The sequence below is a fragment of the Salarias fasciatus genome, chromosome 20 (genome assembly GCF_902148845.1).
Source record: "Salarias fasciatus chromosome 20, fSalaFa1.1, whole genome shotgun sequence".
NCBI lineage: Eukaryota > Metazoa > Chordata > Actinopteri > Blenniiformes > Blenniidae > Salarias > Salarias fasciatus.
Window position 1 is genome coordinate 24,395,707 of NC_043764.1, and position 27,792 is coordinate 24,423,498.

Genomic DNA, 27,792 nt, shown 5'->3' on the forward strand with positions numbered 1-27,792 from the left:
AGGCACTTGAACAGAGCGAGCTGGAAAAGAAAAAAAAACACCTTTTAACAGAAAGAAACCAGCTGACTCAAATGTGGAGACTTTCTGCAGACCTGGGTTGGTTAGAGGACAGAAAGAAACAAGGGAAGCAATCAGAGGACATGCAAACAAGCCCAGCATATAAAAACCTCCAACCTGCAAGCATTTTAAAATCACAAATTTAATTACAAATCAAAGGCATGCATCAGGTGAACATGCAGACTGAAAACATGAAACCTGGATATTCTTCACTTTGAAGATGGAGCGTTAATCTCCACACCACAAGGACCTTTTTTTTTTTTTTTTTTTAAGAGGTCATAGTAAAACAATTAGTGTAAGGTTTTTTTTTTTTTTGAGTTTTTGAAAAAAGTGTTTTTCTTTCATTGATATTCTCAGTCCTCCATACTTTTATCAATTGCTTTCTTGGATTAATTGCTCACAATGTGATTGATGAAATATTTACTGTGTGTGAACGTGCAGTTATAGGTCATCGTTAATGTAGTTTATTGTAATCATACAATTTACTGTAGCCTATGTAGATAATATGAGAATGATGTCTTAAATTTAATAAATTTTCAAGTTTTATAATGATTTTCAGACACTGTAGTACATATTAAAGTACAATGGTAAACAGCTTGTCAGGCAGAGCCTCAGCAGGCCTTTTAATTCCCATTTGTCTGTTATCTGATGACCTCTGCTGGCCGATGTTGGAATTGCAAGAAAGCGCGCAAATCGTTTGAAAAATACAGCCCTTTATTCAAGATATAAATCATTACATGTATCTTTGTATATTCCTTTACCGACCAGAGTGATTGTGATGGTACATTTTAGGCCTAAAATAGAAGTAAAAAAATAGTTTGCAAAAGCTGTGTGACAAAAAAAAAAAAAAAAAAAAAAAAATCAAATGTGTCTCATCGTTGAATAATAGAAAACAATATCTCCTTTTGAAATATATTTACAATGGTGAGGCACGGAAAAACACATTGAGTGCTGTTACAATATGTACAACTAAAAAGCTCAATGTGCAGATAATAAATGCTTTACATTTATTGAGTAAATTATCACTCACATACTTAACAATGAAACTCTTGTGCTGTTAATTGGCTTTGAATATTGTGTCAAAAATAATTTTACTGTGTGTCAGAACTCCCTTTTTTGTGCAATACTAAACATTCCATTGTTTAACATATATGTGTTTTATAAAAATTACCACAAATATTAATTGCTGTTTATAAAGTGCTGCAGAAAAGCCAGGTCAACACTTTCATCACTAAATCCTAGAAAAAAAAAATTAAACAAAGTTTCTGGCAAAAAAAATATGGTGGGTGAACTTTGTCCAGGGAAAACATAAGAGAGGGTGTTGCTAAAAGTCTTCTGGTTTTAATATAAAGTTTTCCCTGTGTGAGGCATTAGCTGAATGCATGCTAATGACATGCAACTCGCTCTGTTGCGATCTGGAGTCTTCTGCTGGAGCGGCTCTAAATGTCCCGCTTGAGCTTCTCGATGCTGAAGTAGCTGTCATGATCCAGTTTGGAGAGGGTCTTCTTCACCCGTAGGGCGGTGAGGCGGGCCGGGGGGTTCTGGTACCAACACTCCTTCATGATCTTTACGATGGCTGACAGTATCTGGAAGCACAAGAACAAATGTTTGATGTTGATGATGGTCGATCATCAGCACTCCTGACGGTATAACTTCACTCTTGTGCATTTTGTGTGGGTGTTTATGTATTTCTTTCCCATCAGACCGGCTTACCGGGTGGGAGTGAAGTCTGTTGTGCAGACTGGGCCGTTGCTGATCCACACACACAACCTTCTTCATCTCCTCGAAGCTGGGATCTGAGGGCACCACGTCGAAAAAGGGAGGACGATACTCTTCCACGATTCCTTATAAAAAGAAAGAAAGAATAAAAGAGTTGTACGAAAACTGTGTAGTAAGCAGGAAAATGCAGAGTGCAACATTACACATCATAAAATCACATTTTAGCCTCCAGAGTGGATAACCTCTTTCAGAACATGCATTTCTCTTCACAAAAGGCCTGAAATAGCACACATGGAGATTGAGATAAGCAGCAGTGGGAGTTTTGTAAAGCATGTTTGACTAAACAAGCGAGCAGAGAAAGATATCAACTCCCCTGTGAATACACGAGCATGGAAATCTGAAGGTCCCATCGAGTGTACCACACTCTACACACACACAGTTATGGATGCATACCCGTGCATGTGTGTGTGCGTGCGAGCTCGCATCCACAGACTGTGTGCACGGGCATCTGGACTATGTACAAGTGAGTGCTGACACCAGATAAGACTGTTTATAATTACTGCAGAACTAATCATGAGAGGATAGCAGAGACAGACACAGTCTAGGAAAACACTGGGCTGCTGAGAGACACGAGGCTAACCGGCTCTGATGTATGTAAACTCCAGCAGAGCCTCACAGACATACGCATCGAAAAAAAAACAACATAAAACCTAAGATCTCCACTTCACTCTGTCGTCTCACCATTAACAATGGTCCTGCGGGTAATTTCCCAGAAGACCAGGCCCAGAGCCCAGATGTCTGTTTGCTTATATGACTCGAAAACGTCCACACGGATGGTCTCATCCAGCACTTCAGGCGCCATGTAGCGCTTGGTCCCCACCCGAGGGTTGTTGCCCACGTCCAGATAGTCATGAGACTGTGAGTGGATCACAGCCAGACCTGAGGAGAGAGGCGGCAGAGTCAACTTCAAAGCAGTTTATCGCAACGGATCTGCCACGATCAACCCGATCAGCCCGTCGGAACTGGCAGCGAGAGTTGGAGACAGACACGACTTTGTCTGGCAGATTCGCTGTGAGTCACTGTCCTTTCCTTCAACACTCACCCAGATCAGCGATGCAGCACTGTCCGTTCCGCTTTACCAGGATGTTGCGACTTTTCAGATCTCGGTGGGCGATTGCTGGCTTCTCCTGGGAGCTGACGATCTCAGTGTGGAGGTGGACCAGACCACAGGCCACGGACAGACACATCCTCAGGCAGCTCTCGGGCTCCAGGCTGCTGTACTGCAGGAAGTCGTAGAGCGAGCCCAGCTCGTGGAAGTGCGTGACGAGCCACAGCTGGGTGCTGGAATTCTTGGAAGTCATGTCAGAGGCTATGAAGCCTAAATTCCAAAACACAGGACACGTTTTTCAAACTTTACCTTTTCAAACACATCACAGGAATACCGTCATCGATGCTTCACTCCGGTGCCGTACCCAGTATGTTGTCATGTCGCAGCTGCACGGTATTGTAGATCTCGGTCTCTCTGAACCAGGACTGCTCGTCTCTGGAGGAGAAGATCTTTACAGCGACACTCTCCCCCATCCACGTTCCCCTCCACACCTCTCCATATCTTCCTTTACCTAGAAACAAAATGAAAATATTATATAATGACAAATAATGCCATTTCAAAAAAAAAAGAAAAGAAAAAAGAAAAAAAAGAGAATCCCTGTAGAGACAGAGACTGACCGACACACTCAGCAAGAGAGATTTGCCTGGCCATCGTCCTTTGGACCAGATATGGAAGCCCGGTCCCGCTCCCCGATGTACAAAACTCATCAAAGATATCCTGGACACACACACACAGACACACACACACACACATTGAATCCATCCAGGCCTTCTGAGAGGATCTTGTCTCAGGCCCAGCGCAGGACGTCTCTTACTCCATACGTGGGGTCGTCTCCGCTAGGGATCTTGAGCATGGTGGTGTCATGGTCTTCGGCGTCTTTCGGTTTCCAGGGTGCTCGTCGGAAGCGCAGGAATACCACGAAGCCACAGACGCACACGGTCATCAAGAGGAGCACCAGAGACACGGCGACCCACAGCTCAGGACGAGGCAGGCCCGGAGGGGCGCTGGTCGGCTTCCTGTCTGGAAACACATGAGTATTCAGCACGTTTAGCACGTTAGAGAGGAGCGGTCTCTGTTTAAAGCTCATGAATGGGTCAGAAGAGAGTAGCTGATCAGGGCATCATCAATCCCAGGAAGTACAGGGACACAAGATCAATTTACTGAGTGACCACAAGGGGGAACCAGTCACTGTCTGCAGTGGACTGGGGTATCATGCAGCCTTCTGGTTGTCTCTGATCTGCTTAAGGTCAAAAAACTATGAACACAATGAAAATTTCATTCATTAAATTTCTATTAAGCACTGTAAAATACATGGTTAATCAGGTTAAATTATGACTAAAGTGAGTTTCTTCTTCCTATAAACTCTGAAACTATCATTCATTTTTAAAATTTCCTGACATAATACTGAGTGGAGCTGAGTTTGATTGAGGACTCCATTTTCCTAGTGAGACCCTCAGGAAAGTTAAATGCCCACCCCTGATTGAGAGGGAAAACAGGGAAACTTGCAGATATTTCAGCTCTGAAGAGGAAAAGGACAAAAAAAAATCAACAAAAAAAGATGGGTCAACAGTAAAAATAATGAATGGCAATTCCACAAACTCTCAGACACTGACCGATGTTTGGTGGCGGCGTGCTGAAAGCGTTGCACTTGTGCTCTTTGCAGCAGTGAACGTAGAGGCGCTCGACGGCAGAGAAGCACTGCTCCCTGTAGTTGTTTTTGAAGAAGCAGCCGCGCTCCTCCACGCCGCGCACCCAGCTGTAGAAGCAGTAGTCTCCTTCGCAGGTCCCATTCTGACACGTGCCTTTGTCATTCTCACACGTACACAGCAGCATCCTGTCATCTGGAAGCAGAAAATAAACAAGTTAATGACACTTTTAAAGTCGCATTAGATTTATTTTTTCTTAGGAAAATAGCAAGAATCCTATCAAAGACAGAATTTAATTATAAATAAAATGCACAGATTGTTCTGGTTTTTCAGACATAAATGTGAAGTGATGAACTGGAGTCAAGTCTGAGGTGGAGTCTAACAGAAAGAGAAATGTTCACTCATTTCCTGAAAGCCACGAGACGTCAGAGTTCAGAGCAGAGGTGCCAAACACACTCCAGTTCAGGGGTCACATACAGTCCAGCTGCACCAGACCAGTAAAACAGGACCATAAACACCTTTTAATCTAAGCTTTAATGGTTTTCTTTATTGATGAAAATGTTAGTATTTTCACAAAATCTAACAATTACTACCCAAAAATGATTACACTCTCAACATCAAGCAAATCTGTATGATAGCTGCTGGTGCAAAACAGAGAAATGTGCACAACATTTCTCCTCTAGCTGCTGCTTTACTGCTGATTTTACAAACTCTCCCTGTCTGGGCTTTGACTCTAAAGCTAGTTTGCCATCTTTCTGGGCAGCATCACCGATTTCTCAGCTCAGGTCTCAGCGCTGTCCTCTGTCCGATATTCTTAAAAAATGTGTTTAAAGAACAGAATGGCGAAAACACTACTGTTAAAAACCTGGAAATTGTGAAGCTGCTATCAACAAAATCTGAGAAAGCCTATGATTGATGGTTAACAGTTGAGCCGGTGCTCAGTGAGACAAGACTCTTTGTTTTCGTGTCAGACAGGCAGTGTACACCCATCTTGTCGGGGCACGTTTGCGGGAAACTGCTACTTAAGCCGGTGAAAAGCATAAGCCTGAACCACACAATGTGTTCCTTGAAGAACCGGAGCAAATCTCCATCAGCTGCATCCCCACTGCAAACCCTCCACATTGCAGCAACGGCGTTCCTTCTTCTGGGTTCCTCCTTATTCAAGGTCAAGGCTGCACCTGATGCATCGCCGGGGGGGGGGGGGAAGTTAAAAGTTCCCACCAACAGAGCTTTAATTCAGTCCAACACAGCCCTTATTTTCCGCATGACTGACTCACCTGCTTGAACAGCAGAAATCCACAGGAAGACTCCGGCGAGCAGCGATGTGAGCAGAGCAGAGCGTCCCATCCCTGAGAAACAGGAGCAAAATAATTAATACCAGACAATGTAATCACATGCTGATAACACTGTTAGTGCTGTTGCTTTATTAGGGACTGTCATCATGAGGAGACGTCAGTTTAATTCGAGGTGTTGTGGGAAAATGAGGCCATTTCTCTGACGGCTGAATGGAATTTGAAGCGGGTAACTTAATAGTGGCGTCTGAGAGGAGTCCGGCGGCGGCCTGAAGCTCGGGCTCGGAGGAGGCGGAGGAAGCTATGAGGTCAAAAACAACAGTCGGAGGGCCCAGCCTGTCTGCCTGGGCTGTAATTGCTCTGGGTGGGAAAAGGGGGCTGAGGGGAAGCGGGCTGTAACAGCACTCCGGAGTGTTTGTGTATGTGTGTTGGGACTGCGTGTGGCGCTGTGCTGCCCCGGCTCCAGGCCTGCCGACTCCTCCGCTACCCTGCCTGCAGAGTAAATATTGATGGCTGTGCTTCCTGCCATTGAGCGGCCCCACCCGGCTCGCCGGCGAGCCTCAGGTCTGCTCATTGTTTAGGACTGCGCGGCCGAGAGTCACGCAAGCAGAGCGGCCATTAAACACACTGTGCTACATTTAACCTGAAAAGATTCCTAGAGACCAGACTGAAACGTGTCATTAAGTAACTTTTAATGACTTTTTGTTTGTACGGTTCAGCTGTTTGTCAAAACATAAGATGCAAGATTTAAAAAAAACAACAACAAAAAACTGAGCTTTATCCAACTTATTTTCAAACAAACACTTAAATTACAAGACCATAATGTATTTTAAAGTGCTTCTTTGCCAACATTTCTTCCTGTTTTTCTCCACCATTGAGAGGGTTCATCAGGTTAAACATGTCAGTTCCTCTTTTCTGTGCGTTTGTACGCTTGGTCTAAATGGTATCTACAGAGTGATTTCAATCAAAGTGCTGTACAAGTATCAACACATACTTCACATGCTTGTCTCAGTGTAGAAGTGCACAGTTTGAAATGTTTATGAAGTTTGAAGGTAGCGTCCCTTGCTGAGCTGTTTTATTTTATACTGCAGAAAATGTATTTACTAGTATGTTGCACTGGTCTGTACTGTGAACACAGTTCAAAAGAAAAAAGAAAAAAATCCCTGTTTTGGCTTTTAAAAGTGCATAGAACAGGGATCAGCAGGTAAACTGCATGACTTATAAAGGTTTAAATATTTGGCTCCAAAAGTTTTTTATTCAAACTTAAAAAAAAACCAAACTGATAAGCTAAATTAAGAATCAGTATTAAACACCTGTAAACAGTAACCAACAGAAAATCACAAACACCATGACATGTTTTTCTGTTAGCAGTGGTAACGTATTTAGGAAAACTTAAGTCCACTTGAGGGCTGCAATAAATCACTATTTGTTCAGGAAGAGGAGGAGTCGTTGTCTTGAGCTGTGGGGAAAACACACGAACAGGACTGGAAAGCACTCAGCCCGGTGTGGCTGGTTGATCTTTAGGAACAAAGTGAAAAAACACATAATATCAAATATGATAATGATTGTTTTACTTTAGAAATTAGATTCAAACGTGTTGGTCTGTGTAAGCAGGTAGGCCTGTCTTTAAAAAGAGTTAAAGCTAAAGGAGCAAAGAAAGATTTATCCACTTGTTTTTTTGTGTTGCTTTTGCTCAGAGTCCGGCCTTACATGTTCTTCCTCTAACAGTTCAAAAACAGGCACTTGAGGTTATCTGGTAGCTCAAAGCCGACACAAATATGCATCGACCATCTCAAACTACCACATATTTTAAGTCCGTGGTGATTTTCTTTCTCTCTGTCAGTAATGGACACAGAACTCAGCGAGTCTGACTGAACTGAACGTGTTGTTCTCATGAAAAAAGTGAGCCTGCCTTTCATTTCTCACCCCTGAACTTCACACGTGTGGCAGCGAAACTTGCGCGTCAGCACAAAGCTGCGGATATCCTTCTTTAGTTATGATGCACCTGACTGGATCGATGAAAGAACAGGAAACCCTCGCTCGCTTCATTTATGGCATCAATCGTCACTGAAGAGCGAGCAGATAAACAGATGTGACTTACTTTTTTGAAGTACTTTTTTTCTTACATTTTCCTTATAAATCTTAAAAAGACAGTTCATATATACAGATATAAATTGAAAATAAAAGCATGCCATGAGTGGAGTTGCCCATCTTTATAAATCTGTCTAATCAAATGTGCAAGATTATCTGATCAGATTAGTTTATTTTTATTCCCCATAGGTAATCCGACGGTCTATCTTTAGACTGCCTCCTATCTAAACCCAGCGGATGAAACACTCAAACCACAAGCCGCGTTTTACCAGAGAGCAAAGAGCACTTCCTGAATTATGCAGGCCGCATGTCAATGGTGGTGGAGAAATCTGCCGAACCAGTGGAAAAATAGCATAAACACAGCTCCACCCACAGAATGAACTTATCCTCAGAGGAGAGGCAGAGCTGCGTCTCATTTCCCTGACTATCATTTCATGATCCGCAGGGTCCCGACAGATGAGAGGGCAGTAATCATGTCCTCCATCTGCGGCGGCCCGACTTCATACCCCACCGTACTTCCTCCCTCCTGTTTGTCTCCGCTCTGTCCAAAGCTACACCCGCGTGACCCGAGGGGAAAAGATCCATTGTCATCTCTTCCTCTCATCTACAGAGCTTCGACTCGAGGCGGCAGATCTCTCATTCCATCTGGATGACTGTGCGGTTGCAGCAGAGGATTGTGGGGGCATGGCGGCGGCCCCTCTGCTGGGCCTCATCCTCCGGCCCGTCTCCTCACTGCTGCCGTAAAAGCTCCCATCATGCAATCACATTACTGACTTCTGACGGATAAATCTGCCGCTGAAGGGAGACGGGCAGCGTCTTCTGGAAGAGAGACCTGGCAGGGGAGCTGCCTGCATGCTCTCACACGCACACCGATCATGAAAGCCCGACTGCAAGAGGACAAACATAATGCACCTCAGACATGCTGTGCTCGCTTCAAAGAGAGAAAAAAAACCAAAACAAAACAAGAAGAACAAGAACAAAGGAGAAAGGCAAAGAGCTACAAGCAGCGTCTTGGTACGTGACACAAACGCAATGAAGACAGAAGACGTGAAAAGCACCAACGTGACCTCCATTCTGACCCGAAGCCGAACCCCCCCCCACCCCAAACTCACTGTGTGTGTGTGTGTGTGTGTGTCTGCGTGTGGGTGTGTGCATGAAGCTTGAAATGCAAAAAGAGGGAAGATGCAGAGGGGATTTAGATTCATACGATACAGAGCATCCTACCACACTGCTTTATGACATGAACTTTTCACCCCAACATACTCTGCGAGGCGGGCTCTCGTTACACAGCACATGCCAGCGGTTGAGGAAATATTCAAATCCTTTGTTTGACTGAAAGTAACCGCATGGAAAAAGAAAAAAAAAACATCATGAAGAAGACATAAACTCATTCAGCTATTGAAGTTCATGTAACTAAAGCCGAATATGAATCATCCATGAAGAGACTTCATGGCTCAGTAAAAATAAAAGTGATTTTTATACTTTTGTCCTTTTTAAAATGTCAGATCTAAATGATTAAGTCAACAAGCATAACTTGACTGATGCATTATTGTTCTCTAGCTTATTATAGAGTCTTATAATACACCTGCTGCTGATGCCTAAGATACATAGACGTGGGACAGTAAAGAAGAGAGAAGCCTCCATAGTTTTTCTGTATTATGGTGGACATCTGGAGACTTGGCTCCATCTCTCAATCAATAAAACTCAGAATGAATAAGAATATCTGAGCCAACACAACTCCATTACATGCATCATGTACTCTAATGTTAATCTGATATGGAATTTCTCAATGACAGCTGAGGGCCACAGGTGGCCCCTGGGGCACTGGATACTCAGGTCTGTGAAAGACCCTCTGTGGGGTCTTTAAAAGTCACTTTCAGGACCTGCTCTACTATACTGAATATACTTGATCACGTTTTCAGTATTAGCTGTAAGTTAAATGATGATGAGTGGAACTTATTCTGCCAAAGGTTCAAAGGTTTTTAACACAGTAAATGTTGAACTTACAGAAATGCTAAATGAATCTCAATAAAAGAATGTCTCCCACAGGAGATGATTCACAAGGAGATTATTATGTAAAATGTGGAATTAGTGGTTAAACCCACTCACTCCATCTATTTAAAACTCATACCAAATGAAATCTCAGCGGTTTTAATCCAGTTTTCAGCTGTTTAATGCTTTTTTTTTTATTAGTTCAGGTGGGCCTCGTGACACCTGTTCACATCTGGAAACACGTGGACTGATGGAGCGTGAAGCTGTCACAGGTAATTGAGCCCACTCAGCTACACCAAACAGACAGATCTGATCTGAAATGTCGAACACATATAAAGAGAGGAAAAGGTGCCTTAATCCCAGTTTTACCTGTTAGTTAACGCGACAGATGCGAACGCCTCAAGTCTCCCATATCAGGGTCAGCTCCGAGCTTCCGTCCGACTTCACAGTCAAATAAAGTTTTAAAAAGAACGAGATCAAACCACAGCTGGGCTCATCCTCAGGGGGGTGGGGGGAGAATCAGATCACAGATGCAGATGTGCGACGAAGAGGGAGATCACATCCTCCCCTCTCCGTCTTTTGAAGCCGTTTGAGAAGAAAAAGAAAACTTTCTCCACAGTTTCTTTTCTCGTCTCCAAAGCGCAGACGCTGGACGATGGTGCAGGCTGGAGGAGCTGCCTCTGCCTCTATCTCATCTCGGTCCCAAAATCTGCGCTGATAATCCAGAACTAGAAGAAGAACCGAGGAGGTGGTCGGCTGTGGAAACAGGATCCTTCCGCTTTCACAACTTCACCAGTGGCCTCGGCAGTGCGCTGTGCGCCCCGCGCGCTCCGTGCGCTCCTGATTTCAGGGAGAGATTGCAGATGTTCTTCTCGCAGCGCTGGGTTTTTCGTCCCACCCCTTATTGTCCCGCAGAGGGTCTGCTCGGCCTGGAATGTGTTCTCATAGCGGTTTTCCTGTTGCTTGCTAAACCTCTCATTTTCCTTTTCCCCTGTGTCTGCGCCGCGCGGACAGGAATGCGCCATAAAGCACCCACCCGGAGACACACAAAACCAGCAAGCAGCGCTCTTCTTCACTCTTCTTACCAGTATTCTAGTTTGTTATTTTTTTGTTGTTGTAATGATTCCAGATGCCACTGTTTAGCACTCCGTCAGAAACTTTTTAAATCATTCCCTGTTTATTTAGTTTGACTTGTATTTTTTTTCTTTGGTTAAACAAGAACATACATGAATCGTCATTTAAGTGTCAAGGCGTTTTCTACTTCAAAATGTGTATTTCATACTTAAACCAGCCTTTTTAGTCCACTTGGTGGCAGCAGAAACAACACAAAACTGAGCAAACATGCTTGAATTTTTTTCCTAACACTTCTTAAAAGGTTTGCAGCGGACCTGATAACCAACCCATTCATTACAATGCATTAATTATTTTTTTCAAATAAAAAACAACAAAATCATGGCAATTTTACAAAGAAAAACCTGCATCAGCAAGTGTAGGTGACAGTGGAAACTGCAGAAATGTTCTGATGTACCAGTTAGAGTTAAATGATAGTGAGTCTGAAACATAAACAGTTTAATTGAATCCACAAGAGAGGACAGCCTTTCATGTTAGTGATTTAATGGTGGCACATGAATGTATGGAGAGTGAGAAAAGGGGAGAAGGTCAGTGTAATCCAGGCCTTGCACTGGTCTGAAGCTAGAGAGAAACAGAACGTGCTGAATTCACACAGGACTGCGTCGTTATGGATCATTAACTTCCCCGGACTGACTGCAGCGACCACAGACATGCCGAAGGTGGGTGGCAACATGTTTCCAATCTTTGTAATGTTTCAAAAGACCAACTTCGACGGAGATTCGATGTAAAATTAACAAAATGCGCAAGATTGATTGATTGCACGTGTTAACCTGCAGCATTGATCAATTGCATCCATCGCTTGCTACTTGGTTTTGCTAAAATGCACAGCGCGCTCATCCTTTGAAAAAAAAAAAAAAAAGAATTTGTCCAAGAGGATTAAGTATGATAGTTTAATTCAGATGCTTTATGTGCTGCTGTCTCGACCCATGATTTTCGCACTTTAGAAAAGAAAAACAAATCAACCATGCAATGCAATGTCAGACTTTAAAGCAGGCCTGGTTACAGGAAGTAGTGCTGTCCATGTGTGGAAGTGGATAAAGTCCACTTTAAAAGCTGGTGATGAATTGAGGCTGAACCATTTTCTCACTGTTGCATACATACATTGTTCTGTTACATTTTCTACAGTTACAGAAGAATTCTGCTGCTTTTGGTGTTGGTCTGCTTTTATCTGATGAATCCAACATACACTGTGTTAGCTCAGAGTCACTGTGAATGTCATGTCACAAAATGTACATTACAAGAGCCGTCCATGGTTCATTTATTGCTTCATTGCTTCCATTTTTAAAATGCCAGTGTGAGCAAAAAGCAGACGATCCAGATGAGAGCGTTTCATGCTGGTGCAGTGATTCGCTCCACATGTCTCACAGAAAAATGTTCTTAGTTCAAACCTGCTGAGTGAGAGGCATCTTCTTTGTTTGAATGTTCCCTCTAGAAGAATGGACTCCAGTCCAGCTGTACAATAAACCCCTGAGCTCAGTTTTGCTCTGTTTTATCAGTCCAATATAGAAAAAAACCCACTTCCTGTTGAAAGCAGCCCTCACCTCTGAGGCAGCTTGAGCTGCAGCTCGGCGCTGGAGGGAGTTTCTCTCACCCACCATCCGGTCGCAGGTCCTCCTCCTCTTCCCTCCCCATAGAGCAGCTTTTTGGAGATACTCACACAGCCTTCTTATTCCATTTTTCTAATTCTGGCACATCAACTTTAAGATAAGATTAGCAGAATGATAAAGATCAGGGGGTCAGGGGTCATCTTATTATGACCCCTGACCCTTGTCCATGTCCGATTTGTTAGTCTGTGTGTCTCTTTACCTGCTGAGTCGTGGATATGTTGTGTTTTCAAACGTTTTTTTCGCTGGAAAATGTTGCCTCTTTAGAAACAGAGTGGAGCAAATGCAGCTCGTTAAAAAGCTGATTCTCACTACAAAGCCTCTTGAAGTTGAAAGAAGAGGAGGAGATAATTCCCTGCAGGTTAGCCGGTCAGATCGTTCCCTCTCTCTTTGTCACTCGCTTGTGAATTCATTCTAACTTCTGCAGGTTTATTCTCAGCGCTCGATTTCAGTGTTCTTCACGGCTCCATGTCAGACACATTGTCGCTGCTGCCAAGTGAAGTCAATGAAGAAAACACTTTTTTTTTTAAAGGACCATGACTTAATGATTTCCTTAAGACTTACATTTCCTGGAATCTGTATTGCATTTAGCGATTACTTTGAATTCTGCACATCCCTCGAGACTGAGGATTACACACTGCGGCTTGTGTGTCGTTGTCTTAGCGGGGCGGATACAAAGTTTTCTCCTTCAAGCCAGAGAGACCGACCGAAGTGACAACACTTCATTTAGTGGAGCCTGAGAGCGATGTCTTCATGTCTGTAATGTAAATCCCCCTCCTTGTTCTCAGGCCTTGCAATCTCTCCGTTTTGGCATCAGGCTGCAGACACAGCTGGAAGTTCTCTCATCGGCTGTCATGGAGAAAGCACAGCAAATTGTTCCTTTTTAAATCAGCACTTATTTTTCCCTCCTCGCTAATCTTTGTGATTCTGCGAGCCACGCAGCGCTGTTCCCTCAAGGATGCTTCCTGAAGAGCCTCTTTGTTGTGTAATCTAATAGACCGCAGTGATGTGATATAACATTTTCTTCACTGCTGTCAGGTTTTATAAAGGCAACCCAGCGATAAAGAGAAGACTTGTCTTAATGTGCACTGATACTGTTTCACAATGATTGTTTTCCCCTGTGGACAACATGAAATACAGCACATGCAGGGAACACGTCCAGCAAATCTTCATTCTCAGTGTCTGTGGTGTCGCTCCAGTCCGCCCGTTGTAAGATTTACGCTTTGCTAAGACCTCAACTCAGCAATTTTAAAATTGAAGCATTCACAATGCTAAAAATATGATCCTGTAATTCTCATTAATGAGCACTTGCTCCCTTGGCGCATGCAGTATACACCTGAGCTGATTTAATCTACATTAGCATCAGAATTGCTCTCAAAGATATCAAAATAGCCACTTTGATTTGGTGTTACCGCAAATAAAAGCAAATTGTTACGTAATCGCAGCGGGAGATTAAGGGATTACACTTCAGAGTTCGAGGGCCATCCCGTGTCACCACGGAGAGCACATTACGAGCCGCCTTAAGTAGCTCAGAGTAACTGCGTTTTGAAAGAGTAATCAAGGTGATGTGCCAGAGGAGTGTAATCAGCCACATATGCGGCGGGTAAAGACTTTTCACACGTGTTGCACGTACGTGGAGACGTTTCCGTGCAGAGCTTTTCTTTGAATTGTCTCTTTTGAGCGCACTGATTCACACTGGTTCGACACTTCCACTTTACTCCAAGTAAATGAAAACAAACTCTCGTTATCGAAGGTCGTCACATTTATTCCAAGCTCTCATATAAACACATTCTTGCCACATTTGACATTAGATGCAGAGGAGCTTAGCTTTCCCTTTCACAAAAGGCCCAGAAATAGTTTTCGAATTTTTCAATGAAAACCATAGAAATGTGACAGTTACTGTGATTAGCAGCTTCATATACTGACAGATTTGGGTTTTTTTTTTTCACTCATATGAACGTATAACACTGCATATGAATAGTTCTTCATCTGTGAGGTCTCGTGTTGGTTGATAAGAAATTCAAACAGCAAACGCACAATGATACAGCGGTGTCATTTTCACCATCCGACAAAATGTTGCAGAGAGAAAACTCAGTTCCTTTATCATCATCTTGCACACATAACCTGCATGACACAGCAAAACAGTCTGGGCTAAACATAAAGACATAAAGGCGTCTGGTCAATGCTGCATGTTGGGTTTGAGAGAACAAAGGTTAGCTTTTAAAAACTGGAAATGGAAACAGACTGTTTGCCTTTTTTCTTTTTCTTACAATCTCGCACATTTTTAGCTGCGAACATAAATAGATATATGGAAGGCATTTGATTATATAAGTTATATTGTGTTCACAGTACTGGCTACTATGCTTCATGCTCTTGAATACCGTGATGGCACGCTACCTTGAAGTTGTTCACAAATTACAGATTAGTGCATTTCTCACAAAAATATGTTTTCAAAATTAAAAAAAAAAAAGGAAATTCTGTCGAAGGTTGTTTGCAGTCTGTGCTTCTCCATGAGAAGCAGCCGTGCTAAAACATGTCACTGTGTGCCTAAAACCAAACGTTTGGGTCATTTTCAGCTTTTTCACTTCAGCTTTGTCACGTTCGGCCCGAGACGAGGTTCAAATCCATCCAGCTGCTCTTTTCGCAGCTCGGCCGTGTCCTGATAAAACCGACTCCAGAACAAACATCCATCTTCCATGTGAGACATTATCGGAGCCAAAGCCTCCCTGGAAAACACCGCCTCACTTTTTGCTCGATGAACGTTTGGAAGATTTATTCTTCTTCTCTTCCTCTTTTTCCTTCTCCTGCTGCTGTTTCTTCTCCCTCTTTTTCTCCTCTTTGGCCTCCTTGTATTTCCAGACCGGAGGCTCCAGGTAGCCCTTTTGCCTCTTCTTCTTCTTCTCCTTCTTTGGAGTGGGCTCCCCAGATTTTGTCACCTCGATCTTGGGGATGCAGCCCGACGGGAAGATGCTGTTCCTGTGCGCCATGCTGCGGGGCATGAAGCTCCTCATGCCGCCGGGCGCCACGCTGTCCCTGCGCTGCGAGTCCTGGCAGCAGGAGGTCAGGGACACGGAGGTGGCTGACAGCGCCGTGGGGGACGCCGAGGTGATGGAGCCGTTGCTGTGGGACACTGTGCTCTCCTCCAAGTCCTTCTTGTCGTGCTTTTCCAGCAGTTCGGGCACGGCGAGACGCCGCTTGCCGATCTCCGGGGGGCTGCTGGGACAGAACGGGTGGCAGGCGGTGGCGATGAGGGGGCTGTGGATGCTGGTGGTGATCCGGACCATGTGGTCGAAGACCCCGTTGTCTTCGGGGTCATGAGGGAAGGTGAAAGAAATGCTGTCTTTTAAGCGCTGCCTCAGCTTCTGGCTGGCCGTTTTAGCCGCGGTGGCCTTGGCCACCAGGTGCTTCAGGTCGGGCCACTCGGGGATGTAGCTCTCGCAGAACTGCTCGGCGATGGGGCGATTCTGCAGGCGGCGCAGGCGGCCCAGAGTCTCAAAGCGGCCGGTCTTTAGAACCCAGTCCTTCAGGCCTCTCCCCTGGACCAAGTCGATCGCGTTGATATCGGCGCCTGCATCCCAAGAACAAGATAAGACAAGGCAGGTCAGTTCTGTCTGGAAGACATAAGCATCATAAGGAATTCTCTTTCGGCTCAGTGTTTTCACCCCCGTGTAGCCACATTTTAGGTCAAATCACAGCATGGTTGTGTTGCATTAATATTTCAGAAACAGATCAGACTCTTTCTCAGCATTGAGGAACACGATACCCACTGCAGCCAGAGGAGAGCAGCGTATTACATCAATGCAGAGTCCAGAAAGTTCGCCTTACAGCCAAATTGCTACAGTAATTCACCTTGTCTCATTATTTGAGAATGGAAGTCACTTAATATAACTTTGGCAAACCACCTGATGAATGATGGAGCCTTCAAAAAACAAATCGTCGCCCTCATAATGATGTTCTGCACACATCTACGAATACAGAATAAAGCTGTCAGACTATTTTTAATGTAATTGACCTTTCAACAGGGTGCAAATGGGATTTTTTTTTTTATATAGTGTTATTCTAATTGTGTCTTGCACTGTTTGGACTGGACTAATCCCTGCAGAGAATAACCAGATTAGTTCACCACACAGATGTCCTAACTTGCCCTGTGTGTCACGTGTGGGTCCCACTCGCAGGTTTTGATGAACCTTCTCAAACGCAGATTCTCCAAATATTTCAGATTAGATTGAGTCAGACATGTAAAATTACAAACTTACCATGCATGAGCAGCGAGCACACACACTCCTCTCTGCCCTGCAGGCCGGCTTTGATGAGGGCTGTGAATCCACGGGGGTCCCTGACTTCAGTGTCCACACCGCGGAAGTAGTTAAGGATGTAGTTCAGGATGATATTGAAGCCTGGATGGTAAAGTTCACATCAGTCCGTTAATGCTCCTGCACATTAGGCTGGAACCTGTCATTCTGGAGCCAAGTGGGAGTCTACAGCTCCTTGGTATTGGATCCATAAATACAAATAAAGACGATAATGTCAAACAATCTCAGCATAGTTACCTTCCTGAATGTTTGATATGTGGAGGGAAAAAAAATTTCACAACATAAAAGCTTTAAAGCACTTAAATCCAAAAGATGTTATTATGTAAAGCCACTAACTAGAGATGCGCGAATGGCTCATTTTTCCATTGTTAAAACCTCCATCCGCCCGCACGAACGATTTTTTATCAATTTCCAAAACCGAACCCGCCCACCATCTGCAGAATAGTGTTTAGGTGTATTAAAGATGCCTTGGCTATTAAAATGTTGCTTTTTTTATTTGAGTGCTTCAACCGCAACCCGCCCGAATGTAATTAAAATCTTAATTTTTCGACACGTCATCCGCCCGATCGGCAGTTATCCGCGTTCTCCACGGGTGCAACCGCAATCCGCGCATCTCTACCACAAACATGGGTTAAGCAACTGAAATGGCAAAAAAGACTGTTGAATTATCTAAAACAGCAATAAGAAAAGTTAAGTATTTAAAAAAGATGAAATATGTAAAACAGCTACAACTTAAAATGACCAAAACAGCAAATTTTACTAAAAATGGCCCAAAAAAGGTCAAATACATTTCCATCCTTCTGATTCACAGTGAAAAAAACTTCATAAATGTCAAAGTTTTTTCTATGTCACAAAACTATTTGTACTGTTTTTGCTGTTTAATGTAAATTTTACTGGATGGAAAGAGTATAACTCTTTCACACCTGCAGGGCGGAGACTGTCAATAACTGAGATTGTGTAGTCCAGACATACCTGCCTGAGCAGCAATCATGAGAGCAGTGTTTCCATCATTATCTTGGTGGTTGATGTCTATAAATGGACACATGTGCAGCAGGAAGACAATATCCACGTAACCTTTCCCCACCGCCAGCATCAGTCCGTTCTGATGGAGTTAAATACGTTGATTTTACTTTCGATTGTCTTCAAAATACAGACATTTCTTATTGTGTGTCACAGTAGGAAAGTGAGGAGATATGATCCAGCTGACCTTGCCGTTGATGTCCAGCTCCATGGCCTCCTCTTTGGTGACTCCTCGCTCCAGGATGCCGCGCAGGGCAGCGGCGTCGTTCCTGGCGCAGGCCTCGTACAGTGTTTTTGGCGGTTCTTTATGTTTTGCGTCAGCTTCATAGTCAGGCAGCACCGAGTCGTCAGAGAGCACGCTCCCCGAGTCGGAGTCGTCCAGGACGATCTCCGAGTCCTCCGACGGGCCCCTGCCCAGGTGTGGGTCGTCGTTCGCAGTAGCCATTGAAACCCCTTCTGCTTGGGACCACAGCGGGGAGTCAGGACGGCTGCAGAGCGCCTACATCTGACGTAGAAAACACCCGTCTGTGGTTATTATGAAGACACAACTCGTCTGTGTTTGTATTTTGTTGAGACTTTTCCTTCAGCTAGACTGAGTTAGTCACTTCTCGTGAATCTAAAGTGTTTGAAATGATGTGATGTTTCCAGTTGTGTTTGTGCTCGTGTTGAAGTCTTGATCAGAGATGACTGTCCAGGCATCAGTTTTGTCTGACGTCTGTGAGAACTTCGACAGCTGTAGAAAATTGATCTTGTGAGAAGTCTTTGTCTAAAAGGCCTGATGCCTAAAGAGGATGAGGAGCTTTACCTCTCCTCAGCCGTCATGCGGCTGACCCGCAGGTCTCTGGTTGACAACATGAGCTGTCAGATCCTTTTTTGACGTGAGTGTGCTACAGCCTCAACCCATTAACCCATTAAGTACGGTAAGTGTGTGTGTATCTGGCAGAACCGAACAAGTGGAGTGTGACATTTGGAACGTACTTTTCTACAAAGACGTAACAATATGATTGTTGGCGGCTGAAGGCCTTGTAGGTGGAGTGCAGTGGTTTAAAGAGACAGCCTGGAGCAGCGGGAGGCCTCGGTCATGGTGACTTAGCACAAGTGTCACACTGCTTTGCATTAGAAGTGGCCTGTGGCTTTCAGCGGTTTACAATGAACACATTTCTTTCTCTCTGTCTTTTTTTTAAAGGACCTATAAAATCCCCGCTGTCATGCAGGGTGTGCATGTAGCTGCTTGCTCTCCTGGCTAAGATTTGGGACGTGCACATTGTTGATCTTGTTCCCGGAGAGCATTTGAGGGTTTTCATTCAAACATTTGTGTTGGCCTCCACACGTCCTTGCAAATAAGTGTTTGCACAGAATTAGCTGTGCACCTGCTGACAGTCACATTAATTCTACGTTATTAGGGTAGCGGTAACTTTTAAGTAAGCTCTTGTTAAATGCGGGCTTGAACTGCTCAACTCCCCTAATCCCGCAAGCGTATGTTTGATTCTCTACATTGTGTTGAGCAGAAGAATGAAGATCACTATCGAAGAAATATTTCCCCTTTCTTCTCTCGGTTCCTCTTCCTGCACAAACATAGAAGGTTCCTACTTTATCTGCACTACGATCTACATTTTCTGCTGAGCTGCAGATTGCAGTTTGACTCCACTTCGTTCTCTGCTGTCTGAGTTGACTTTTCTTAAAGTGCAGATGCAATGAGGAAGAAGCAGTTCGTGCCACAGCGAAGTGAAAAACAGAACAAACATCAATAGTCAGGCTCTCACCCTAAACCAATCGCGCCATGCTTTCGTCCTCTTCTTTGAATTTTCTCTCGGTAGTCAAAACATCGCCTTTTAAAGGACCTCCCAGTCTTCTTGTTGGCGCTTAGCAGGTACTGGTAAAGTTTCCCAAACTTCCTCTGGCTCTAGCCTTCCCCCCTCCCTTCATTTCTCCTACTGTCCATTCAGATTGCCTCACCAGCCAGGTCCCAACATAGGCTCTGCCATCCTAAGTCAGGCAACGTGCTCTCTTCCTCTCATCCCGATTACAGAAGATTTAAGGATTAAGAGAAAGAAACAGACCGCAGCCAACTTTGCTCCTCTTGCTGTCTGATAAGTTAGCCTCTTCTGTCTTTCTTTTCTTTCTCAATTGTCTCCACAGCTATCTCAGAGTCTATCCATCCTCAAACCTCTGAGCTATGGCGCCTTAATTCGCTGTACTGGACCCCCTGCTGTAATAAATCCAATGTGTCTTCCTGGTGGGAGACAGAGTGTGGGGTCTGTTTTTTCCCATGGAAATCCATTTTACTGGAGCAACGAGCGAACCCTGTTGTTGCTGTGAGCCAGGGGCTTTGTAATTATTCCCATGGTGGAGACGAAACGCACTGAAAGTTCCGGGAACAGAACAAAATGCACAACAATGCACACTGAGACGGACCTATTGTGAAAACTAAAGAATTCAAAAATCATTTAAATGTGCACGAAGACTATATTTTTCCCATAATTATCTGGCTTCACTAACATCTTTAGATTCTGAGACAGACACGATTAAACCACTGCTGAACGTCCATCACACCCTTTGGGTTTGGAGGGCTTGAATCCTTTCTGTGGACTGGAATATCGTGTTAACAGGTTTATTCATAGCATCAGTGACACAATCGCGTGGTACCAAAGGTGCAGGTAAACAGATCAACCCTCATATTGGACGGGACTGTTGCCCAGCCATGACTTGCTTTGTAACCTGTGTTATGCAACAGCTGCTCGCGTTGAAAGGATCCAGGCTGCCCTCTTTTGATCAAACTTGGAATTGTAATTCTTTCACATGAGTGGCAATGTACCATGGGATTTATTCTCTGTATGTTGAAATTAAAATCTGCAAAAGCAGGGAAAAAAACAAACACACACACACACACACACACACACACACACACACACACATCTGGTATGATGAGTCATTGTCGAATTTTCCATTCCAGCTGCATTATTTCTGTGTCAGATATTCAGCGCTGTAGATCTCAGCCTTGAAAAGACAAAGCCGTTCTGATAAACTGAACACTCATTCAGAAGCGCGTAGATCCGGAGAATTATTAACACAGACATGTTTTCAATAGCAGCCAGTTCAAGCTGATTCACCTCCAAAAAAAATAATCCTCCCCAATCCTTTCAAATGCCTCGTGGCAGTTTGTTATCAGGAGCCGCCTCCTGAGCTGTGAAGCGTCAGATCAGACCAACTGCATCATGTTAAAACCTCACAAACCTCCTCTGCTCAAATGGAGCTGTGTTCAGAGACAGCAGACTGGGGCTGCTCTCCTCACTGACAGGAAACACAGGAAGAGTTAAAAAAAAAAAGAAAAAGCTTGTGGGATCAAATTAGAGGAAAGAAAAATCAACAGGAAATATTAGAGAGGAAGAGGAAGTGTGTTTAGCAAGGCAGGGCGAGGCTGTGATTGTGTACTCCTGATGTTTTCCTTTATCTTTTCATGGTCGAGCTGCTGCGCCAGATGAGGGCAGCACAGCACCCCGAGCAAACCTCGCCTCCCAGCACAAACTCATCACTCAGGCTTCTCATACACAATATCCCCATTTTTTTCCCCCTTCATCTTTCTAAACAAATAATCACAAACCCTATGTATGATTTGAAGAACATTTTGTTCCGATTCCCGCCTCCTGATAGTGACCAGACTTTCCTTCTACGGTCAAAGTTATTTTCCTCCTATTCTGCAAATTCCTCCCGGAGCCGTTCACTCATCGCCGTGAAAGGCGGCCCACCTTCTCCCCAGACGCCGAGGTACCCGGCGCAAGGCGGTGGCGGGCTGAAACAAATTGGAAAGCGGCTCGGGAGGCAATGAACTAAGTTTAGCCGGCTTAGTGATTGATTCTAAAGACAGCTATGTGCTCATCTAATATTAGAGTTGGCAGTCTCCGCCGGACTGGTCTTACAAGCGTTCGGCTAAATTATTTCCATCTTTGCGACTAAAGACAACCCGCCCCCTTGTTGATTGTCCTAAAGCACCTAAAAGCCTCGCAGTCAGGTGAATGAGAGGAAGCAGGAAGGAAACGCAGCTGAACTCGTTCATGCAGGGCAGCGAGGAGATTTTGGGTGATTTGTGGAAAGTTATTACAATGAGAAGTTGGAGCTTTGGGGCGTTTGTGCGTTGCCTCCAGGGCGGGTGAAGAAGTCAACAAATGAGGGAGATGATTTGTTTTGGGCGGCCTTCAGAAAACTGAAAATTTAGACACTAAATCTACATTTTCAGTTCACCCAAAGACATATATTTAAGCATAATTATTAAATTTATTGTTTTAAAGGAATCCAACCTGAACCGTGGATTACTTTTAAGACGCTGGGCTGTGTTTGAAATCTGTATCACTGTGAAATCAGTATGAGAAGCCAGGATAAGAGTGGTTTGGTGTAGATAAGGATGTAGCAGTAAACAAGCTTTGTAGTATGACTGGATGTAATTTAAAGGTATGGCATCATTCCTAATCTTTTTTTTTTTTAAATAGAGAAAATAATTCATGAAGCGGCTGGAATGATTTTTCCTGTTTGTCGAAAGCCGCAGTTCCTCTGCTGTCCTTGTTGAAACAAACCTATTCTGAGGCGTCACAGTCAGTCTGGACCAAAGCGAATAAGGACGATGTGGAAACTGCCTGAATGCAAAGTGGCTGTTTGAAGTGATCGCTGCTTCTTCCAACTCTGAGATTAGTGCTTCGCTCTGCTCTCACACGGTGTTTACAGTGTTTACTCTGCTGGTTTCAGTCATTTCTCTGCTCCCAGTTTTAATGACCTGAATAGAGTATTAAAGATTTCATAGAAACCTAGATTGCCTCATTTATTGCCTCTTTGAATTTGACTTAATCTATTTAATTAGTCTATTGTACGAACAAAATGGAGAGAAAAAAAATCTCACGTCTAAAGATCAAGGCATAATTAAATCCATGTTTGAGGCAAATTGGTGATTCGTGATTACCCCAAGCTGTGTGTGTGTGTGTGTGTGTGTGTGTGCGTTTTTCATTTTCTTTGTCTTTCTTTACCCTGTGATGGACTGATGACTTGTCCAGACCTAATGCCAGATAAATACAGACGGTATAAAAGATGGACGGCTGGACAATACATGAAACACACAGTTTTCTATTAGATTTCTGATAATCAGAATTACGTTTAACTTCAAACCAAACGTTACATAAACTAAAAGCTTAAATAAGGCTTATCCGTTCAACCTTCATTAAATAAAGAAAAACTGTGCTTCGAAACACAGAAATGCAAGTTCACGTATTCTTTAAATGTGATCTAGACTCCCCAGAACGTATGATACGTGCTGGAAGTGTGTCTGCTTGACCACAGTCAGTTCATTTGCTCTAAAAATTCTTCTAAAGCAAGATCGATTCTTGTTTTTTCTCTTCATTCAGAAGTTTTAGCGGAATTGCAGCTAAGAAACACAAAATGTTTTTTTTTTTTTAATACAAACACAAAAAAACAAACTAGCCACACTTCACACCTAATAAAAGTCACCAATTAACCTCACATGCATGTTCTTTTGACTGTGGAAGGAGGAAAGCCACGCTCAGGTGGGGAGAACATGCAATCTCAGTGGCCAGTGCACAATTTAATATTTTAACCCTTCATTTAAAAAAAAACACGTGTGTGTGTCCTACTGCCTGGCAGTGGTGGTGAAACAGCTTCATGAAAGGCTGAGCCGCTGAAGTGAAGTCTTGAGTTCACCCTGATTTTAGAAATAAACACTCGGAAGTCAAAAGGACAAAAAAAATGCAACAGTGCAGTAATAAACAAATTCATTGGTTAAAAAAAAAAAAAAAGAAAATGAAAAATTTAGATGAATCGCTGCAACGACCTTTACAATGGTTCTTCTTTTAGGAAACGAGGCTCTCATGGAAGAGCTCAACCACCCTTGGCCTGGACTATAAATGACCAAAACGGGACAGTGTGTGGATCTCAGGCTGGCTTGGTGGCTGGGATGTTTTCCAAAATGCGCATGAAATTTGAGTCAGATTTTAAAAAAAGGCATTCCCAAATGGCATTTCTCTTTGAAAGCTGGAGAAGGATTTATGGATTTAAGCTTGAATAAATAAAAGAATAAATAAAAGAATAAAAGGAGCACGTGATTAGAATACAAATAATATCTGGTAGTTTACTGATTTACAGCAAACATGCCTGTTTCACTAAGATTCATGTGTTTCCTTTGGTTTATGTTGACATCAAAAGCTGAGAATAACTTTTTGAGGGATTAACCGCTTTGTTCAGTCTCTCTCTCTCTTCTCTCTCTCTCTCTCTCTCTCTCGCGCTCTCTCTCTGGATCATAAATGATGTATAAACTTTGAAAATGTTAAGCCCTAAATAGTTTACTCAAATGATCATTTAATCTTCAATAATAATAGTCTAATCTCTCCTTCATATGTCACGGTGTCAGCGGGACAGACCGGCACATGTCTTATAAGGTAAAAATGTGAATGATGATATTTTAAGCTGAAGACGATAATAATGACAATAAATTACACTGATGGATAAAGGCAAAGGCAAGTCGCTTTCAGAATAAAACAGTGGGTGGAGAAGGGGGGGATGTTTTGGACCATGTTAACAACATCAGGTTTATTGAACAAAGGCTTTTCAGGAGTGTGTAGCGTTGTGGTGCAGTGGTGGAATATTTCTGTTGCTCGGCTCAGATTCAGGGCTTCTAATGAAGTGAGAAGAATCTAAATCACTTGAAAAAATTAAAGTCCCAGTGACAGTAAAATGAAATGAAGAGAAGTTGTGTTGTGGCCCCGACGCTTTATTCTGAGCTCCAGTTCAACTTTTTGACGATGAGACTCTTTGAGGCTAAAATGACTTTTCCTGAAAATAAATTCTTACCTCTGGCCTCTCTAAGTGGAAACACTTTTCGTGGAAGTGAATTTCTGAAAACACTGCAAGCCCCCGGAGATCGTTCCCATGATGGATATGTGGATATAGACGACTGACACTAAGTACGAGCATTTCTTTCGACAAGTGTTTTGAATTGTGCCGTGACAAACCTAAGGATCATGGAAATAGAATAACTGATTTCATAATACTCACATTTGTTTTTAGCATTCAAGCCCATCGGCACTCGGACTTTAACTCATCAGAATCCTCCATTACCTTCAGTTTTTAGAGTTTAACTTAAACTTTATGATTTCACTTTTGGGCCCATACAAAGACATGAGTCCTCACTCATGGGTCTGTGTGCAATCTGACACACACACACACACACACACACACACACGTGTGCATGCACGCACACGATCAAACTGTTTATAAATATTATTAGAGATCTTCTGACCTCAGAGCAAATAATCCTACATGCAGTCAAATAATAAACACTGCCTTGATAAATGAGGACTACGGCGGTTGGAAAAGTTGGACAGCGTGTGTGCAACTGGTGACAGTCTCTTAAATAGTTAAGCTTCACGGGCTGTGTGCTGATACCTTATTTGGGGCTGCCCTTCTGCTCAAGAGTTCACACAATCCATGTGTCACTGCCTGAGACTTGGGCAAAGATGAGGAGAGGGTGAAGGCTGCCACAGCGGTTCAGAGGCAGAGAAGACAGGAGATAAAGGGAGAAGATCGAGGTGGCTTAAGACTGGGGAGAGAGCCAGGTAGTGCGCACGAAGAGGGAGAAAAGCAAAGAAAAGTGAGAATAATGGCAGGAGGTGAGGTTTTGGGGAGGGGGTGGTGATCCTCTATAGCCAATGAAGAAGAAGAAAGGAGGATTTCAGGGAGGGTGATGTGCTCAGTCCCTGCTCTGCACTCCAGCGTTCAGAGAAGACAGAAGAAGACCAACTTCACAGAGAAATGACAAGAAGGATGATAAAGAAGAGCAACCGACTCCACCAGAAACCCGGAATGAGGCCCAAGGAAACCTTCTGCCGTGGTTTTTAGGATCGAGAGTGGCAGAGGAGACAGTGGCTGGATTAAACCTGAGGAACCTGCAGGAAGCTCACCTGTGTTGTGTGAGAAGACGAAAGCCCTGAGGCTCCTCTGAGGACAGGCTCCGGGTCCCGAGCGCCCCAAGCCCTCCTCTTCCTGGATCAATTAGTCTCCTGCATGAGGTTTCCTGTGTTTCACACAAGGACAAGGTGGGCTCGGCTCCAAAAAGCGGCACAGTGTGCTGTGAAGAGGCAGAAAACAGCAGGACGAGGCAGGGAGGGGACGCAAACAGCCGAGGTTGGCTGTCAAACTTGGAGATCGAACGTCACAACCAGAGGAGGAGAGTAACTTGAAGGAAGGTTTTGTTTAGTGTCGGCGAGAATGAAGGCACTGCAGAAGAATCAGGGACGCACTGACCAGATGTTGGGAGCCATGGCCGACATGCTGACATCCGTGGCCATGCCCAATCAGCAGTGGGTGAGTTGGTTCTGTTGAGTTTGTTTGTCTGTTTACTGGTTCTTTTCTTGGAAGCACAAAGCCACGCATTAAAAAGCCCGATGGAAACAGACACACGTGGAAGTTTGTTTAGGACTCACTGAGCACGACATCCATCTTATCTCTGGTCTACATCGTTGCATTCCAGTGTCATTTCATGCCATCGCTATAACTTTTCCATAAACCTAAAATGGTCAAGGCAGACAAGCAGAGAGGAGAGAAAGAGGGAGCTGGAGATAAAGGGAGGGAGGGAAGGAAGGAGAGAGAGGAACGCTGAAAGTCTCTGCTCGGTGCTTTGGAGGAATCTTGGACGTGGAACAGGAAACAGAGAGGTGGTGATTGAAACGTCGGACCGTAAACAGAGCCGTGCAGGTGTAACGCCTCACTGCCGCCATGCAAATAGAACTCTGTCCTCTCCTCTTCTCTCCGTCTTGATCATTTCTCCTCATTTCAAACATTCTGCTGCTAATGAACCAGTGAAATTACACATTTGCTAATTGCAAAGCTTGATGAGGATCAATCGTTCACTCTGTTCCTGCTGTACAGATTCCATATATGATGCTGTGGAGAAATTAAATATACAAAAAGCCAAGAATATAGGACAGCTCAGTGGATTTTCCTTGGAACCGGTCTGAAAAAAAAAATGTTTATTTTGACAGATCGTTTCCTGTCTTGGAGATAGTGGTAAGAACATACCAGTGAATCCGATCTCTCTCTGAAGAGCGATAACTCTGACTGCCCCTATTAACCTCTACTTTGATGCTGTTGGGCTTTAAATGCAGAATTAAATTGCTGTCTGAGGATCAGTCCTTATCCAAGCTCTCTGGTAAACGCCGGATCTCTTTTCCATTGCATTTTTGTTCGATGTGTAATGGAGAGAAGGGAAGAAAAAGATGCAGGGAATAGAGGGGAGAGAAAAAAAAAACTCAGCCACTGGTATAATGTTTGTGGTTATGTGGCCATAAATACTCGGTACAATCTTACAATCATTTCCTCCTTGAGAGCTGAGCCCCACTGTTGACAAAGGCATCTCTGTGTGTAGCTGGCAGAAGGGGCTGAAGCAGACCTCCCATCGAGCGAGGAGGACAAGGGGCCGGTCCAGGGCCTGTGGGAGCCGGAGGACTGGGAACAACAGGGCCCGGCGACAGAAAACCCCGAGCCGAGAGAGAGAACAGGTAAGACCTGAAAGAGCTGCGCGTAGGGCGACAAGCCGCTTTGTGACCCCGAACGTCCAGTGTTATCCAAACACCGTCCCTCACCAAACCAGTCGGAGCTGAAGACGGCGCAAACTCTCAGCTTTGATTCATTGTATGAAATGTTTCAGATTTCTGTTTGGCAGCATTGAAAAACAACCTTCGACCACTCACCGAGTGACTGATGGCAACGGCTTTGTGTTGAAGTGAACATATATACAGCAGGGGAGTGGAGAATCAACTCTCACAG

At 44.0% G+C, this 27,792-nt stretch overlaps 3 protein-coding genes across 5 annotated transcripts in view; 1 reads left to right on the forward strand and 2 right to left on the reverse strand.

Moving 5' to 3' along the window:
* Nucleotides 1–308: 308 nt before the first annotated feature.
* acvrl1 (activin A receptor like type 1) lies at nucleotides 309–10,778 on the reverse strand. The gene is made up of 10 exons (XM_030118946.1): nucleotides 10,275–10,778; nucleotides 5,808–5,879; nucleotides 4,498–4,725; nucleotides 3,699–3,904; nucleotides 3,502–3,601; nucleotides 3,249–3,395; nucleotides 2,879–3,154; nucleotides 2,518–2,715; nucleotides 1,771–1,901; nucleotides 309–1,643 (listed from the first exon to the last, which is right to left on the reverse strand). Exons 2-10 carry the CDS (start codon nucleotides 5,875–5,877, stop codon nucleotides 1,497–1,499), a joined length of 1,503 nt encoding a protein of 500 aa, XP_029974806.1. The 5' UTR covers nucleotides 5,878–5,879; nucleotides 10,275–10,778; the 3' UTR covers nucleotides 309–1,496.
* Nucleotides 10,779–14,465: 3,687 nt separating this feature from the next.
* Nucleotides 14,466–26,062, reverse strand: ankrd33aa (ankyrin repeat domain 33Aa). Of its 2 annotated transcripts, none has more exons than XM_030118650.1 (5): nucleotides 25,929–26,062; nucleotides 18,161–18,478; nucleotides 17,926–18,055; nucleotides 16,897–17,037; nucleotides 14,466–16,208 (listed from the first exon to the last, which is right to left on the reverse strand). In XM_030118650.1, exons 2-5 carry the CDS (start codon nucleotides 18,416–18,418, stop codon nucleotides 15,382–15,384), a joined length of 1,356 nt encoding a protein of 451 aa, XP_029974510.1. In that variant the 5' UTR covers nucleotides 18,419–18,478; nucleotides 25,929–26,062; the 3' UTR covers nucleotides 14,466–15,381. The 2 variants fall into 2 exon arrangements, with proteins under 2 accessions (XP_029974510.1, XP_029974509.1); XM_030118649.1 differs by lacking the exon at nucleotides 25,929–26,062 and adding an exon at nucleotides 19,737–20,004.
* A 50-nt stretch (nucleotides 26,063–26,112) lies between these two features.
* arhgef25a (Rho guanine nucleotide exchange factor (GEF) 25a) overlaps nucleotides 26,113–27,792 on the forward strand; it is a 40,212-nt gene continuing 38,532 nt past the window's right edge. For both annotated transcript variants that reach the window (XM_030118646.1, XM_030118647.1), the window contains exons 1-2: nucleotides 26,113–26,331; nucleotides 27,392–27,524. In XM_030118646.1, coding sequence (XP_029974506.1) covers nucleotides 26,236–26,331; nucleotides 27,392–27,524 — 229 coding nt within the window. In that variant the 5' untranslated portion in view covers nucleotides 26,113–26,235. The remainder of the gene's footprint in view (nucleotides 26,332–27,391; nucleotides 27,525–27,792) is intronic.

What these genes read in the sequence shown, in the direction of transcription:
- ankrd33aa (XM_030118650.1), bottom strand. Translation starts at nt 18,418, where the DNA reads ATGGCTACTGCGAACGACGACCCACACCTGGGCAGGGGCCCGTCGGAG. An exon ending in AGCTGGACATCAACGGCAAG is followed by an intron (nt 18,056 to 18,160) that starts GTCAGCTGGATC and finishes TAACTCCATCAG; the next exon opens with AACGGACTGATGCTGGCGGT. An exon ending in CATGATTGCTGCTCAGGCAG is followed by an intron (nt 17,038 to 17,925) that starts GTATGTCTGGAC and finishes TTTACCATCCAG; the next exon opens with GCTTCAATATCATCCTGAAC.
- acvrl1 (XM_030118946.1), bottom strand. Translation starts at nt 5,877, where the DNA reads ATGGGACGCTCTGCTCTGCTCACATCGCTGCTCGCCGGAGTCTTCCTG. An exon ending in GATTTCTGCTGTTCAAGCAG is followed by an intron (nt 4,726 to 5,807) that starts GTGAGTCAGTCA and finishes TTCTGCTTCCAG; the next exon opens with ATGACAGGATGCTGCTGTGT. An exon ending in ACAGACTTCACTCCCACCCG is followed by an intron (nt 1,644 to 1,770) that starts GTAAGCCGGTCT and finishes TTGTGCTTCCAG; the next exon opens with ATACTGTCAGCCATCGTAAA.